This window comes from Thamnophis elegans, chromosome 2 (genome assembly GCF_009769535.1).
Source record: "Thamnophis elegans isolate rThaEle1 chromosome 2, rThaEle1.pri, whole genome shotgun sequence".
Classification (NCBI taxonomy): domain Eukaryota; kingdom Metazoa; phylum Chordata; class Lepidosauria; order Squamata; family Colubridae; genus Thamnophis; species Thamnophis elegans.
The window spans coordinates 91,112,586-91,130,970 of NC_045542.1; the positions used below are offsets into that span (position 1 = coordinate 91,112,586).

At 40.0% G+C, this 18,385-nt stretch overlaps 1 protein-coding gene across 4 annotated transcripts in view; it reads left to right on the forward strand.

The window, feature by feature from the left end:
• The first annotated feature begins 7,077 nt into the window (after window positions 1-7,077).
• Window positions 7,078-18,385, forward strand: part of TCOF1 (treacle ribosome biogenesis factor 1) — a 47,649-nt gene continuing 36,341 nt past the window's right edge. For 3 of the 4 annotated variants that reach the window (XM_032209490.1, XM_032209492.1, XM_032209493.1), the window contains exons 1-5: window positions 7,078-7,354; window positions 13,214-13,269; window positions 14,095-14,225; window positions 15,284-15,405; window positions 16,962-17,307. In XM_032209490.1, coding sequence (XP_032065381.1) covers window positions 7,244-7,354; window positions 13,214-13,269; window positions 14,095-14,225; window positions 15,284-15,405; window positions 16,962-17,307 — 766 coding nt within the window. In that variant the 5' untranslated portion in view covers window positions 7,078-7,243. The remainder of the gene's footprint in view (window positions 7,355-13,213; window positions 13,270-14,094; window positions 14,226-15,283; window positions 15,406-16,961; window positions 17,308-18,385) is intronic. The other variant, XM_032209491.1, reaches the window with a different exon arrangement.

Below are 18,385 nucleotides of genomic sequence, written 5' to 3' on the forward strand. Positions count from 1 at the left end.
CGGTCCAGGTGGGTGAACGAGCAAGCAAGCAATGGAGGATCAGGCAGTCTGATTCTTGTTCCCTTGCCCACTGGGCTGCCGTGGCGTGGCTCCAGCTACCTCCGTCCAGCTGCGCCTGGCAGCTGCAGCGACATCATCAAGAGTGAGAAGGAAGAGCCTGGCTGGGAGAGGACCCTACCGCCACTTAGGCAGAGCACCGAGGCCCCTTCTCCTCCAAGCCATTTTGTCTTGATGATGTTGCCACAGTACCGGTTGCAATGGGACCGGTGCAACCCACCACTGACCTGCACCTAAAGTCAGTCATGGCTAGCAGGATAAAAGCCACAGGGACATCTTTCTAGGAATCTACAAAATATTTCATATAGAAAACATTCTGTAGGCAAAACAGATAGATCATGGTGCTTCGTATCTGGACTAAAAAGAGAAATATAAGAGTTTTTCCCAACTTGGAAAGAGGATGCCTAAAAAATTCCTAGCTGTGCAATAGTTTCTTATTTTGCAAAACTTTCTTAAGGTTACAACAAAGATAAAATACAAGGAAATGGGGAAAAGGTTAAAAAGAGAAAAAGGAAGATCAGGAAGTAGCACAACTGAGGGTACATGAAAAAAGGGAAAGAAAAATATAGAAAAGAATAACTTCCAACTTTTTTGGAGGGAAACATATAAAATACAATAACCTTTTCCTCTGAAATGAACCCTTAGCATACAGTAAGTAAATAGAAATTAAAAAAATCATAGACAATTTTAATTGTCAAATTAAAATTCTATTTTAATTTCAAGCAAAAACTCCAAAAATTGTTTCAACGTAGAAACAAAGCTAGACAAAGTCATTTGTTTAATCAAAGCTGTTTTACCATATATGAAATCCCACTCCGTGAAAATTTGTGAATTTTTCCATTTCTGGCATGGGAAAGTCCTGCTGCTGAGCTTTGCAAAAGTTTCAGTTGCACCTGAACTGAAAATATATCAGCTCAGCTTATGGTCCTGATACTTCTAGAGTTACTTTCAAAGCGGAACAAAATCTTCATGGGTGAATATCTTAAATCATACCATTTGATCATCGATGGAGATTCTCAGTCATCCAGGTCATGGTTGCCCCAAAGGTGCTTTTTCAAAAGACTTTCTTGTTTTTCTTTGAAGACATTTCGCTTCTCATCCACATACCGTTTGATCCTATTGCCTAGTCATTATATTGATTGACAGCACCACTACAAAGTTTCAGGCATACTTTTTTTTTTAAATAAAGAAGAATTTGAAGTATTTTATATGATGGTGCTAAGATCTGAAAATTGTGTTCTCATGAATCATGTGCAGGAAAGGCATTTTTCTGTTAAATGGAACTATGATTCCTCTATGTGCAGTGTGCATATTCTTTGTCAGCTGTCTCAATATTACAAACCTACATAACTTTTTTAATAAACAAGGACTTCTGAAACAAAGTATTTTATAGCCCCCTCCCAAGACACATACACACATACACACACACACACACACACACACAGATATATATATTAATGTATGTACACACACACACACACACACACACACGTGTGTTGGAAACTTTGTGTGTGGTGTGTGTGTATGTATGTGTGTATATATGTATGTATGTATGTATATGTATATGTATATGCAGATACGCATAGACACACACATACACCCTGTATTTAAAGAAGCCTTCTCTGGATGTTATTAGATGCCTAAAATAGTAGCATCTTTCTTTGCCAAGATTGAACACAGTCAATATTATCCTCTAAAGTGCTAACTTTAGCACCTTCACTATCTAATTGCTCTATAGTTTGTACCTATGTATAAACTACCTGCTTGCAAAACTAACTTTATTTAGCCAGATGGTCAGATGGTCTTGTATAAGTGTTCATATATAATCAACTATTTTGAAACAAGGAAGTGCTATTAACATAGAACAATATTTACATAAAATATTGAATATTTACATGCAATGCAAATAAGGACTCAAGCTATATTTCGTTACGGAACATTTCCAAATAACAGACAGTCTACAGTACACTGCAACTCTTGAGAAACCAATGTGGTTACTTGTAAATGACTGGTTTCCTGATATCCAATAGCAATTAAGATTGAAAATTAGAAAGAGATGTTGCTTATCTATGTATAAATCTATGTGCTCTTCAGGTGAGGAGTAAAAAAAAACACATCCTGCATAATCTAATGATTGTGTGACCTGAATGTTCTCTTAGAACAGGAAAAAATTAAAATGGTATCATACATACAGAACTATTCTGCCTTCTTGGTGAACAGCTTTTACGATTTTGGCAATTCAATTCCAAAGTACTTTTCAAAATTAAAATTAAAAAACCCAAAGCATTATTTTGTTTCAAATGTGTTACAGAACAAATAATATAGAGTTTGATGATCAGAGGCAAACCCAGAAGAGGGAGGGAGAGGGGGCAAGGAGAATTAACCCTGTTCTATCCATGCTCTCTTTGTGGACTTCTCAAATAAAATGGTATATTGCAGGAACCAAATGCTGAACTAGGTAGGGGACCTTATAGTATTCCAGAGAAGTGGTTATCCAATCTTTCCTTGAAAATATCCAGAGATGGTACACTCACAACTTCTGAAAGCAATCTGTTCCACTGATTAATTGTTCTCACTGTCAAGAATTTTTTCCTTAGTTCTAGATTGGATCTCTCTTTTAATGAGCTTCCATAAATTGCTTCTTGTCCTACCCTCAGGTGCTTTGGAGAATGTGAATTACCTTTTCTCGGTGGCATTCCCTCAAGTACTGGAAGACAGCTATCTTGTCACTCCATTAGGTTAGACATCTCTAGTTCCCTTAATTGTTCATCATATGGTTTAGCATCCAGACCTCTCATGATCTTTGTTGCTCTTCCTTGCACACTTTCTAGGCTTGGTCTTAGCATCTTTCTTTATCATTGTTGCAGAAATGAGACCAAACCAGCTCTTTGTCGAAGGGAAAGGTTTATTGCTTAAGGTTCAGCAGCAATAGCTCAAGCAGAATCTGAACCCCGAAGGGCAGTTTGTTACAGGTTTTTATACTTTATCAGGCAGGATATTGATCATTCTCCTAAATACATATTCTTCCCGTATCACGTATGCCTTGTACACATTAACCCTAGTGACAGGATATCTTGATTGCCTTATGAGGATATAATCTTACCAATTTCCTGCCTAGACCTAGTTAGGCAGATAAGGTATTCAATCCCCTGTGGAATGGATAAGGCTCAGGGCATTCTTGTCCGGCTTAACTTTACATTTTATGTTAACCTTTTACTTTATCATGGTGACCAGAACTGGACACGGTATTCCATCTTGATGCTACTTCTCTGTTGATGTACAGTACTGATGAGATAGTACTCCTCGGGTACTGTCTATTCTATACTGTGTATTTTGGTTTTCTGCCTAAATACAGAATCTTACTTTTCTCCTCAAGAAGCTGCATCTTGTTGCTTAGGGCCCTATGTTCACATCTGTCAAGATCCTTTTGAATCTTGAGTCTATCTTTCAAAGTGTTAGCAATTCCCCCCCCCCCCAAGCTTGGTGTTATCTGCAGATTTAATGAGCTCTCTTTCTATCCCCTCATCTAGATAATTTATGAAGATGTTAAAGAATACTGGCCCTGAAACAGGACCCTGAAGTAGCCCAATGCATATTTCCCTCCATGTAGATGTAATTCCATTGAGGACAACATGCCAACTGTGAATCCATCTGGTGGTGGCACTATCCCACATTTTTCTATTTTACCAAGAATGGTCTACTTTGTCAAATTCATTACTGAAATCCGTGTAGATGCATGCACAGCATTACTCTAATCTGCTTTAACAAACCCATGCTGGCTCTAGTAATTGCCTTGTTCATTTCTAGATGCTCACAAATTCTCTGCTTGATTATCTTTCCCAGGATTTTACTTGGATGTTACTTTGATGCCAAGCTGATTCCTGGATCCACTTTTCCCCCCTTGTTGAAGATTGGAATCATATCAGGTCTTTTCCAATCCTCTGGCAGTTCTCTTGTGCTCCAAGAGCTCTGAAAGATTCTGGTCAGTAGATTCCGAGATCACATCTCCCAGCTCCTTCAGAACTCTGGATATAAACCATCTGATCCTGGTGATTTGAACTCATCTAAAGTAGATAGGTCTTCTCTTACCAATTTCTTGCCTATTTTGACCTGCCTTCCTGGAAATCAGATCTGATCAGATCCAATTGATTTTAATATTAATTCTTAAGAACGGATTAGTTCCTAGATTTTTTTAAAAAAATAACTCTAATTCCCATCGATGAGAGTGAATATCAAATCAAATGTTTCCCCAAACAAGTTCTTATGCATTGTTGGAAGAAATGTCCTTCTGGGTTCAGCTCCAAGTGGGGAAAAAGACACTGGAGACATGAAGGCTGCTTGGAAAGATGGTTTTAATGGTAGACAGGACCACATGGCTTGAGTCCTGAACAGAAAAGGTGATCATATGCTTCAATGTTGGTGGAGAACGGAAGGGAGAGAAGCTGAGTCCCTAGTTTTATGCCCTCTTTGGCCTTTGATCTTGAGCTTGCATTCTGATTGGTTGTCAGATTCCCATGGGCCATAGCAGGGACGTGCAGTCACTAGAGGCAGGGGAGGCGGGGCCTCACCAGTCTCCTGAGGGAAAGGAAGAATTTTAAATAATTTTTTTTAAATAATTAAAGCCAGGGTAGTTGCTACCAGATTCAAAGTCACAGCGGCTTGGTGTCTGCTCTCAGTGTTAACTATGGGAGGAGGCGAGAGAACTCGGAGCCTCTTTTGCCTAAGGAATTGTTCGCCTTTTAAAAGTTAAGGCGGAGTTAACAAGCGAACACTTTCATATGCAAAAGAGGCACTGATTCTCCCGCCTCCTGATCGGGGAGCAGCGAATCATGCCTTATGAGCTTAAGTTAGCACGCTTACGTTGGGCGGACAAGAGGAGAGTTGAGAGCTGGAAAAGGTGGATCGGACAGAGGGAGGGGGGTATTCAAATTTATTGTAATTTAATTTGTAATTTGTAATTTAATAAAAAAATTAATTTTTTATTGTGAGGTTTGTGTGTGTGTGTGTTTTTTTTCTTTCTTCACAGCGGTGGGGTCGGAGGAGGCAGGGGGGCGAGGCGGCGGAGCACGGAAGCGGCAGGGACGTTCTCGCCACTGTGTTTCAACAGGCCAGGTGTCTCGCATTTATGTCCGCCATAAACGCGAGACACCTGGCCTATTGGACACAGTGGTGGTGGGGGGAGGAATTGGCTGGGTGGGCTGGCTGGCTGGGGAGGGGAGGGGAGGCCCCTTTAAAGCCCAGCACCAAGCGGGGAGGAGGAGAGCGGTGAGTCCAGGCAGGGAGCAGGTCAGGCGGGCTGGCTGCAGGATTGTGACTGTCCGTATGAGGAGGCGGGGGTGGGGGCAAGGCGGTGGAACGCGACGGTGGCGAGAAGCATCTCAGATGGAGCCAGGACACCCGGAAGACAAGCCGGCCTTAAAGGCATGCCGAAGTGCCGGCTTGTCTTCCGGGTGTCCTGGCTCCATCTGAGATGCTTTTCGCCACCGTCGCGTTCCACCGCCTTGCCCCCGCCTCCTCCGACAAACAATCCTGATGCCCCGGCCTGCAGCCAGCCCAGCACCGAGCGGGGACGAGGAGGAGGAGGAGGAGAAGAGCGGTGAGTCCAGGCAGGGAACAGGTCAGGCGAGGGGTGGGTGGGCTGGCTGCAGGCCGAGGCAGCAGGATAGTTCATTGGAGGAGGCAGGGCGCAAGGCGGTGGAGCGCGACGGCGGCGAGAAGCAACGTCCCCGGCACTGTGTCCGACAGGCGTCTCGCGTTTAGGTCCGCCATAAATGCGAGATGCCTGCCGGACACAGTGCCGGGGATGTTGCTTCTCGCCGCTGCTGCGGTCTTGCCTCACCAACGGTAACCGTCACCGCACGTCACTGGGCCATGGAGGGGCAACTGTCTAGGCTGCGTTTTGAATCCAGGTTTGGTTGAGTTCTCAGATGCCATGTGGGGAGTTGGGTAAAGGGCCAATATTATCATGCCTTAATCCCATTACTCTGGAGCTGAAGGGGAGAACTCTTTATTATGTAAAGTGGACTAGCTCAGGCTTTAAGGGCTCATTGACAAAGGGGGATGGGCAGGAAGCTGCAGGCAGCTATTCCGTCTTTTAAAACATGTTTCTTCCTTTTCACATCCAGAGAAATATTCTGCCTTTTCAATATTTCCTAGGATATTTCATTTTTCTGGGAGAGGGCTGGGTGATACGTTCCTACAGCAGGAGGAAACAATATAATGAGGATGGGCATACATGTAGTCTCACCCACTCAAGTATTTGTTGGAGTTTGGTTCATTTACAATGTAAGTTCCCATAGCTCATTTTTATGGTACTCACAGAGATATTGAGTATACTAGTGAAATGTAGTTTTCGTGTGGTTTATGTATATTGATTCTCCCTATAACTAGCTGCATTTATTTCCACCAATCTGGTAATCAATTATATACCATTAATATGTGATTAGTTTGGTTTTCATTTTAGCAGGATGTGTAAACTCATACATTAATGTTTATTATGTGAACTTAATACTGGTGAGTTTAATATTATATTGGAGCTGATCCACTGTCAGTTGTTCCACACTTACATTACAGCATTTGTTTATTCAAATGTTCATCTGAATCTATGTTGCTAACAGTGCTGTGTGTGGCTAGTAAGATGGGCAGCATATAAATTTAATAAATAAAAGTTTTAAAATAATTTGTGCAAGCATAAAGTTATAGAAAAAAAATATTCAAACGTTAAAAATATAACATTAATATTGTAATGCAAAGTAGCAAGAGATTTATTCCAGTTAAAATTTCAGATGGGAGATAAAATATCGAGTGTTTCTCTTCCTTTTGCTCCAGAAAACAAATACCAAGTTATTTTACATCTTCCCAAATAATCCCAGTCCCGATGCTATTATTTCGATTGCTCAACACCATTGACAAGACGCGCCGAAAAGGACGCACATCGAGTAACCTTTCGCGCTCAGACTACATTTCCCAGAAGCCCGAGGACCGGTATGAGTGGAAAGAGGAAATGACGTAGCGCTGGTACATGGGCAAAGGTTAGAGGCACAGGGAGTTGGGGGCATGTGGTTAGCCCGCCGCCTGCTCTACACGCGGGGCCTGCGTTTGTAGTCATGCCTGTGGGGTAGAGGTTATTGCTTCCTACGTCTCTTTCCCTCCCCTTCACACACACGCGCGCGCGCGCGGCGAGAGCATGGCGACAACTCCGCGAGAGCAGAAAGAGCTGCTGGCTCTGATACACCAACAGCTGGTCCAGATGGGTTATATGAGCGCAGCCAAGGAGTTGCTGGAGCAGAGCGGCCAGGTAACGGCGCCGTTGGCCCACGTGGCTGGAAACATGGGGGACCGGCAGCATTGCTGCTTTGTGGAAAGGCAGCCTTTCTTGGAAGCCAGCTGCGGGGGTCAGGTTTCAAGTTGAACCGTCCCTTCCCTTCGCAAGGTTTCTCCTTTGGCCTGATAACGAGGCTTGCAAGTATCTTCTCTGGATCTTTGAAAACAGGGCACCCTGGACCTTGGGTTCGTTTATTGTGGCTTTCCCCCCTCCCCACCTTTTTTTTTAAATAATTTGGAAGCCACATGGAGGCTAAATGGAGGGATGTATGTATGTATTCATTCAAACCTAAGGCTCTCCTGTAGCTTCACTATCTGGGCTTGGAAATCATCACTAATACTTACCTGCTTTTACAGAGCTGCCTGGAAGAATTTACTCTTGTGATTAAAAACAGTCTCTCCTTTCTCTTTGGACACTTAGGGCAATGATCAGAATATGTACATTCTCTGGGTAAGGATTATATTGAAGAGGTTGGATACTTACCTCTCGTACAGATTTTAGGCACACTTACATCTTTTAAGCATTCCTGTGGCCCTGTAGCATACCTAAATAAACAGTGGTTGTTGTGGGGTGATATTATGGAATAATAAAAGTAAATTGATCTTCTAAAAGGTATAAGGCAAATTTGTACTTTACTCTAATTTTGCCTCTGAGGGATGTATTTCCAGGCATATGAATCGCCAAATGCCCTGATTCTACTGTTGGAAGAAATGTCCTTCTGGGTTTGGCTCCAAGTGGGGAAAAAGACACTGGAGACATGGAGGCTGCTTGGAAAGATGGTTTTAATGGTGGACAGGACCACATGGCTTGAGTCTTGAACAGAAAAGATGATCACATGCTTCAATGTTGGTGGAGAAGGGAAGGGAAGGGAGAGAAGCTGAGTCCCTGGTTTTATGCCCTCTCTGGCCTTTGATCTTGAGCTTGTACTCTGATTGGTTGTCAGACTCCCATGGAGCCATGCAGGGGCAACTCTCTAGGCTGCGTTTTGAATCCAGGTTTGGTTGAGTTCTCAGATGCCATGTGGGGAGTTGGGTAAAGGGCCAATATTATCATGCCTTAATCCCATCACTCTGGAGCTGAAGGGGAGAACTCTTTATTATGTAAAGTGGACTAGCTCAGGCTTTAAGGGCTCATTGACAAAGGGGGATGGGCAGGAAGCTGCAGGCAGCTATTCCGTCTTTTAAAACATGTTTCTTCCTTTTCACATCCAGAGAAATATTCTGCCTTTTCAATATTTCCTAGAATATTTCATTTTTTCTGGGAGAGGGCTGGGTGATAACTTCCTACACTACCTTACAAATACTGTCCTCCTTGAGGTTCAGAACTCACTTAGAGATGTAATACTAGCTTATGTAAAATGAACATTTCATAAAACTGCACTGTAGTGCTCATCATAAACACTTTGCTGGAAGACTCTCTTCTTCCCCTATTTTCAGTTCGGTTTCCATGTGGGAGAAGGCCATAATGGCAACTGTTGTCTAATTAAGTAGCAAATGGGTCCTCCATCTATTTGGGTATTTTGTTTATAAGTTGAGATTTATTCACTTTACTGCCATAAATCTGAGGCTGTCTCTGTTTGCAAGACAAACCATAAGGGTTGGCAAGTATGCTCTATCCTGCTATTCCCCATCACGTATGACTGAAACTGGCCATTTGCAATGCTTTCGAGAACTGAAATGAATGTCCTCTTGGATGGATTGGAAATCAATCTTGTCACAGATCTCCATATTCAATTTTCAGGATGGCATCTATTTTAATAGTAATATCAGTTAAAGAAACACATCAGAGAGAGCAAGATAGAAGTGTTAATGTGCAGGATGAACAGACCACAACCTCTTTATGGATTATAATTCATACATTTTTGCTTTTAATTGTTACTACTTGACTAATGAAACTTAAAACACTATGTTTTTCTATAAATGCTATGTCTCTGCTATGTTCTTTTTATATTCCCACTGAACATAGTTTTGTAATGATGCTCAAATGGAAAGATAAAGAGCTACATTAGAAGAGCTAAGGACTCAGGGCATTGTTATTGCTTACTATAACTTGGGCTAATATCAGGATGCTAAGAACAAGATCCATACTTAAATGTCTTGATTTTTGGGTAAGAACATGGCGGGAAACATTTATTTCTTCAGGTTTTGGAGTCCTAAATCATTTGAATATTTAAATAGCATTGCTAAAAGATTAGTGTCTGACAGGTAATGCTGGGGTACCCATGCAATTCTTTTAGGATTTGCGTTCTGCCATTTCTGAAGGACGTCTCACATAATGTAATAGCTGCCTTATTCTGCACTTTCCAAATCACCTGTCACTCATGCTTTGGTCATTTTATGGCTTGACAACTGCCATGTGCTTTACATGGGGCTGCCCTTGACCACCCAGAAGCTTCAACTAGTTCAGAATGCAAGCAGTAATGGGCATGTCTTGGTATGCCCATGTAACACTTCTGCTTTGTGGGATGCCCTGGTTGTGAGTTTGGTTCTGAATGTGTTTCAAGGTGCTGGTTTTATAGGGCCTGGTTACTTGAGGAACTTCCTGTCTCCCATAGAATTTTTCCGGAAAGCTCAAACTGGCAGGATTGGTGCACTCCAGGCTTCATTGATTAAACTATCAGGATTCTTCTCTGTAACAGAGCTTGATAGAAGTGGGCTTGACATAAAGTATCTCTCAGTTCCAAATATTAAATGCATTTAAAGCATAAAGGAAGAAAGGGATTATGGTGGGCCTCAAGCCCTGCCTCAAAATATAAAGTCTTAATAATGTAAAAATTGACTCTATATATGTGTGCACACAGCTGCAAATGCGCACATACAGCAGGCCACGGATTCTCTTTAGCCTTTTGTGAAGCCACTCTAAATTTTGTTTATAGTGAGGGTGGTTTAGGCTGCAATTTTAACTTTAGCGGGGTGATAAAGAATGGTTAGTTGCACCTGATTGAGGTAGGCATAGGAGACATTCTAGTGTTTCTTTTGAAAACGTGGTCTTTCCAATTTATATAGCTTAAATTGGTTGACAGCGTGGTATAGTAAAATACTGCTGTAATTTTAAAACCCTGTCAGCATGAGAGGTTGCTCATAGAGAATTCTGGTTAATAGTAATTTCAATAGTTTTATTGAGGTCCTCACCCTGTACGCATTTATATTTGTGTATCTTCTTGTCTATTGAAGACCTGTTGTATCTTGTCTTTATTTTGAACACTTACTGCCCAGGGTAGCATTTTCTTATCTTTATATTGTAGATGGGCTGGTCGCAGTTACCTGCTGTGCATCAGTGTCCCAACCTGCAAAAAAAGGATGTCTTAAGTGTAATGGGTCATAATTTAGTCATAATTGCTTGCTAAAGCCACTTTCTAGTAGAGTTGTCCATACTGGAAAAAAATTCAGGCTTTGTGTGAGCCAAGGTTTTAGGCTTCATGTGTGCAGTTTGATGAGTAATATCTAAAGCAGTTTTTTGAGATCATTTTTGAATTGTGCACAGTCCGGCTTTGTGGGATGAACTTAGAGAAATCAGTAAAAAATGGTGAGTGACGTCACACATTTTGCAAGCCATTGATCTCTTAAGTACTGTGTATTTTATTGAATAAGATGTAATTTACAAGATTTGCAAAGCATTTAGATTGAAGCCATGGTTACAGCAGATCTTGACCAGCAAGAAATTACTTTTGAGAAGAAATCTGAATGTTGAGATGAATTCCACTCATCAGTGGGTCCCACATCTTCTCCCTTGATGTTGGCATTGCCAACTCAGAGTTGCATGGGAGATGCGTTTATGCAAGAATAGCATTTAGCTCCTCCACAGAAGTGGGTGTTCTATGGCAAATTAAAAAAAATTGCTGTCAATTTTCTCACAGCATAATTCATGTGATCTGGTAAGGATGCTAAGATAGAGGGCCAGGGAGTTCAGAATTAGTACATAGTTTTCAGAACCTTGCAATACTCTTGGGAGTTCTTTTAATAGAAACTTTTGTTCTAATTGCAGTTAAGTGGAACAACATGAACTTGGATTCAGTTATGGGGTCTTTGACAATTTATTAGATTTTAAATTCTTTTATTGATGTTTAAAATAGTGACAAAAATGAGAAAATCAAACACAAAGATAAAAATACATTGTCAAAGAAAAAAAAAGACACATAGGAAATGCTTTTTAGAAAGTTGGACAAGATGTAAAATTCCAGGAATAGATAAGCTCCTATAGAGCGGTATAAAGCATTTATAGGTCTTTTGATGTCAAAACTTTGTCAAATATATGATAGCATTCTGTTTGAAAATGTAATAAGGATAATGCTTCTATAAAACAAATATTAGGTTTGGGGAGAAAGTACTAAATTATATAAATAAGATTGTAATAAAAGCTAAAATTTTCAGATGCTAGTATTCTTTTTTGAACTGCATATCTAATATTTGGAATTTGGAAACCAGACAACATAAATAGATTCTTCATATCCTTATTGCCAACTATTAAAGCACTAGAAAGATAAATGTATGGCCCTTTTCATTCCATGGATTTACATTTGTTACTTATGAGGATATTGCCTATAGATGTAGATTTTATATGGACAAGTATAATGGTATATAGAGTTCATTTATACATGGCTAAAAATGGTAGTGATATGTACTTGAATAATAAGTGATTTGCTAACCATGCAGAAAATTGTAACTACTGCTAAAAAACTATTATAAAATCAAGAAGAATAAAAATGCTAAAAATATTATCATTTCCTGCAATCATGAGATTAGCAGTTATCAGGAATTTGTAGAAAGATATTTATTATTGTCCTAGCTAATAGTCATCAACTATTAAATTAATTTATCAGTGCTGTTAATTTGTATTTATTGTTGCTCTACTTAACATTTATTAGTCATTTTGAGCTATCAATTAGCAATGACATTACAGTAAGCATGGTATTAGAGTCTTTGATTTTCTAAGATATGCAGGCCTTTTTCCCCTTATTTTAATTTTGTGTCAACTAAGAAAATTGAGAGTTTGGGAACCACTGAAAGAAATACATGTGTAAAATATCTTGGAATTAGTAAAATGTTCTTTAACACAAATATACTCATTTTTAAACAAAATAAAAAGAAAAGAATTTGAAGCAATTCCCATCAGCTTTCCGCAATTTAGGGTAGAATTATTTTAACTTCTACCATACCAAGAACATGAACAACAACCATATTCAAACATCTGAGGACACAAGATTGGAGAAGTTTTCATTTTCCAGGTGTATTGTATTCCAACTTCTTAAATAGGTTTGGGATTATTTAAATTGTGATTCTTAACATGGAGACAACTATTGCCTACCCCTACGTTAGAAGGATATAAAGAAGTACATTTAAACCCCGCAAATTTAATACATTTTGTTCCTAGAAAAAGGAAGATTGTTGTTGACTTTTATAAGAGCCATACATATAACCTTGTTTCATTCAGATTTTTCTAGTTGAGTCTTTGGTGGCAAATACCCTTTTACTATTGTCCTTTTAATCTGTTTCCTCCCTATTGATTGGCCTTTTCACTTGACCCATCAAACTACAGATTAGGAAGCCAACAACCATTTACAGTTTTGTTTAAAAGTAAAAGATGGGAAATGAAGATGTTCTAGTCTGAATATTAAAACTTATTAGATATTAAAGTGGCAGTGGCAATCCTCCACAACAGTTCCAGTTTCCTACATGGCCTTTGGGGAAATTACCCACCTCTATTTTAAGGTCTAACGTTCTCCTTATTAGATGAATGTTTAGAATTGTAACTTTAATCCAGAATTTTTGTACTAAAGATTCTATAATAAAATGATTTAATCGTATTGGTCCAATATTTTTTCTTCCTGTACAGAAGTCTTTGCCATCATCTCATGTTTCTTTGAAAGAGATCATCACTCAGTGGAAACAGTAAGCTTTTCTGTTTATTATTGGAGAGTGGTTAGAGATGTTTTGCCTCTTGCTATTTTATAGGTATACTTAAGTATTAAATTGTTTTTGCACTTGGTTTAACAGTCCTGATGTTGTGAATAATGTACCAGAGATCCAGTACTGAGTTTTAGACTAGTTTCAAACAACAGTGTAAGAAGAGAATTTGTTCGTTGTCAATAATTTACTCAAAAAGCTGCTTATAGTTGCAACTATATTAAGACAGATACTTAAATTAGCTTTCTTACTTCAGAATATCACTGTTTTGAGCTTTTTTGAACTATTGGTACCCGAATTATCCCTTTTACACAATAAATTAGTACAAAGCCCAGTAATCTCCTGGGGCACTGAATTACAATAGAAGTATGAATATAAAACTATGATGCATTTAGCTGCGCCATTTTGTCGTTTGTTCACTTGTATATGATATGGCTTAAACATTTACATGAGTGTAGAAATACTTCAAGAAAATCCTAGGACCATGTTCTTGCAGCTTAGATTATTACTGGACTTAATTAAGTTTTGCATTGTAATTTTATGGTCATGCATAGGATGTCTATAGCTCTAATTATATTTTTAACATTAAATTTAAGGTTTGCTGGCCTTATATTTTCTTGAGAAAATGATCAAACTGTATCAAGTCAGATCAAGTTTGTGTGTGTGTGTGTGTGTGTGTAAGGCAAAGAAATGCCAGCTTTTATTTCTGCCACAATAAGTGCTTCTGAAGAGGGGCACACAATTGAATACATTTTGAAAATCTTAGCAAGCCTTATTAACTCCAGCATCCTTATAAAATCTGTTTAACAGGACTTACTCACAAATTCCAAAACAAAAGACCATAGAAACCAAGAGAGGCACTCCAGGAAAGCTCAGAATTCCTGACCCCAAGAGCAGCTCTGAGAGCTCAGAGGAGGAAGAAGCAACACAAACCATAAAAAGTAAGAACCAGTGGGAATGAACCATTCAGACAAGTATTCAAATGATTGACTTTGAGAATATAGGTGCATGAAAAGGGGAGATATACATGCCTAAATCTTAAAACCTGCTGATTTATGATTTCTTAGTGGAGAACAAAGAAAGTTGGAAGGCTGGGACATTAATGGCATGGGTATCGTTTAAGAACATTGTACCTCATTCCCTATAAGCTCCAAAAATGGTTAAAAAGTGTGAAATAAGCCCCTACCCATATTAATGGAATACAGAAGGAAATGAGATTGGGAACAAGAGGGAAATTTTAGGATTTATATATTGCATATATAATGCATTTATATATTATTCTGGCAACATTACAAGTTCACAATATTTGGAATACTACTTTACCACACCTTAGTTCTATATAGTGTTAGCATTCCAGATTAATTAGAATTGTGATTTGACACTTTAGGTATTTAAAATTCAAATTGCATCTATGACTTTTTTTAACCTTATCTATAGAACTTACCTTTGAACAACATGTTTTAATCATTGTCTAAAAGCTTCCATTGTTAAGGTACAGGTTTGGCAATTTATAAAGCAACATATTTTTAATTTTGGAGATCAGCAATTCTAGTTAATCTTTTTCTTGCAATACTTGGTTGAAAGTCGGTTGTATTTCTTTACAACTTCCCATATCTGAAATAAAACTCAGAATTCAAGAATAAAAAATAATTAACTTTGAGAAGATTTAAATCAGGACAACCTCAGTACACTTTCATGTATTATTGCTATTTGACATAGCTTGTGCAGAGTAGCTTATATTGGGTCTGTGTCCATTTGCACTAGCATAGACAAAATCATTTCAACCAGATGCTTAAAAGAAACTTTTAATCAGCATATTTTATTTCCTACCTATCACTTAGTGGTCATTTATCCTTCGATAGAAAAGGTAGAGAGCAGAGCCCTCTTCAGTGGTTCAGTTTGGCATCTCCTTTTCTAGAATCTTTTCCATTCTAGTTGGTTGTAATATAAGTTGAAAAAAATTACATTCAGTTTTTCAAAATGTTGTGCTTTTATATGGGTGTGCCAGCTAATCTGCGTGGGAATAACAGCACCAAGCCAACAGTAGCTAAAGAAAAGAGTAGCAGCGAAGATTCATCTTCAGATTCATCTTCAGAAGAGGAAGCAGTTGCCAAGAAGACTGTAAGCAAAAAGACTTTGATCATTGCTATTCTGCTGGAAAATATTTGGAGTGTATCTAGGATGGTTGATTAGGACTGTACCCAGGTGTCTGTTATTTTAAAAATTATCATCATCTTCATTTAACGATCCCATAATCCCTTACGGGGTGGAGTCTGGGCAAATGAACATAGCAGAGTGTTTTAATGGCTGGATGCTCTTCCTATCGCCAATGCGGAGTTTTGTTCAGAAGATATATTCTCAGTGTGTCCAAAGAGAGAAATATCCGCCTCTGCCTAGGATGAAACTCATAGCCTCCTGAGTGTGAGATGAGAGCTCCACCTCTGGGCCCTGCACCACTCATTATTTTAAACATTATGTCCTAGAAAATATTTAAAATCTGCAGTCAGATGCAAGTGACTGTCTTGACTAAAAACTTACCTGCATTTCAAAAACAGAGTCCATAGGTTGTATTGTCACCGCTGGTTTTTTGTTTTTTTTTACAGATAAATTCCTCAGTAGCAAACTATATTGTTTATCTTAGTGTTAACTAAGAGAAAAAAGTAAACATGTAAATTTACTTGGGAAAAGTTGCCTTCAATATTGCTTCAAAATGATGTCTTTAATTCAGTTCTATAACATATCAAAACATACCAAAGACACATACACAGAGGAAAAAAGTTCATAATTTTAAAGTATACCATTGACTAGGTGTCTTCAGCCATTGCAAGGTTTAAGGTATAGAATTTGTTTCTTAATTCCCCCACTTAAGTGGGAGGGATGAAACAGCCTCCTCTGGTAACCACAAAGGGAATGCTTGTATTGGCCAGATCCCACTTTTATACCCCTGAACTAGGGTCAACCTCTGTAGAGATTCTCAGTCATCCAGGTCATGGTTGTCCCAAATGTGCTTTTGTCAGGAGGCCACTGGACTTTCTTGTTTTTTCTTTGAGGAAGTTTTGCTTCCCATCCAAGAAGCTTCTTCAGCTTTAACCGGATAGTGGGGAGTGGAAGGATTTATATTCCTTGCAGACAGCTGGTCATTTGCATCCTTTTAGAGGGTCGTTGAAGCACTTGGAGGTTTATCTGTATCCTCAGAGTCACCTGAGTAGTGCTCCTGATTCCTTTAATCTGCATTTTTTTTTCTCGGAGAAATATAAATCCTTCCATTCCCAAAGCACCTTTGGGATGGGGTCAAGCTCATTTTAGCATACCGAAAATCTCTATCACTATTGATGGGAAAGCACTCATTACACAAGCCACTAAGTCTGCTGGTGACAAGCTGTCTCCCCCAGCGCTTGACTGCCACACCCTGTTTCAGGTAGCCGCTTTGTGCTCTGTTGAGGTTATCATTCCTGAATGGGAGAAGAAGAGATGTGTTAATCAATTTAGAACTGGAAGTGAGGAGTGTGAGGTCAGCCCCAAGTACATATTAAGCAGGCAATTGTTGTTATGAAATCTGTGGGGAACCTTGAGTCAGAAAGTTTCTTTGAACGTAGGATATGCTGAAGTATCTATAAAAATGCTTTGACAAATATCATGGAATGCCTTTCTTTTCTAACCAACTTTTTTTCTTGTAGGAGAAAACCCCTGTGGCTGGAAAAAAACCTGAATTACTGAAATTGGCTGTTCAAAATACTAATTCTGTCCCAGGAAAGGGGGTGACTGTTGCTGCTGCCCAAGCAAAAGGAGAGCAGAACAAATCTGTTTCAAATAGGGCCTTGCCTCCTGCTGCGAGAAAAGCAGGGCCAAATAAAGCCCTTTCTAGTAAAGCAGGGACTCCTTCACAGTCCTTGATTTCAGGAGGACAAAAAACAACACAGACCACAAAGACAGCAGAGAGCTCTGAAAGCAGCAGCAGCACCTCATCTGAGAGTGAGGAAGAAACAACTTTGACCACAGTAAAAGTCCCACCTTCCAAACCAAGTAAGTATATGGCTTAAGATGCTTGTTGCTGTGTTGCATAGATAGCTCTCTAAATTTACAGAAGGGTCTTTATTATCCTACCGATAACAGTGAAGAGCTGCTACAGTAGTTTTACGTCTCTCCCTCACTTAGGTAATCTCAAAGTTCTTACTCAAAGCCGAAAGAACATTCTCCAGTGTGCTGAGGAGAATCCAAGGAATGAGTTACCTCTGCCTTCCTGCTCATTAGACTGAGTCAATCAGGTCTTTGTAGTCCGGGTCCCACCAAAAATCCTCCAGTCTTTCCAGTGAAATATGTCCCTAGCCACAGCCAAGGGATGCACATTCAAGGAGCCAAACCATCTCACAATCACTACAGGCGCCAGTTGTTCTGCTGGGGAGCTTATGTGCAGACCCAGATGGCACAAGGCCCGTGGTCACAGGAGCACTTGCGAGACTGGCTAGAGCTCAAAGCAACCCACTTAGACCTACGACAGTTCCAGACCATCATCTCTGTCCACCACGTACTTATCCTAACTGACAACATAGCCACCAGGGCCCATATCAACCGCCAAGGGGGCATCCACTCCGTGTCCCTCATGTGAGAAGCCAGGCACTGGGCGGAACAGCATCTTCTACCCTTGCAAGCAGAACATATCTCAGGAACATCCAATGTACAGGTGGACTGGGTCAGCCGAGCCACAGTCGACCATGCAGAATGGCGCCTGCACCCCGACTTGTTCAGGACATGACAGTGTTCGGCTCTCCAGTCTTGGACCTGTTCATCACCCCATCAAACAGTTAGCTACCCAAGTTTTATGCCCAGTTCACGACACCAGGGGTGGAAGAGGTCAACACACTCCGCATTCCATGGCCCCGGGGGCTGCTATACACCTTTCCTCTGATTCCCCTCATCCCAGGGGTATTCAGGAAAGTACTGGCGGAGACAGTGGAGATCCTACAGTTGGCTCCCCATTGGCCCAGAAAGCCATGGTTTGCCGATCTAGTCAACCTGTTGGAGGTCCAGACCCTGGAGGATCCTACCAGACAAAATCTCCCTCAGTCATGGAATTCTCCTCCACCCAGACCCACAATGGCTC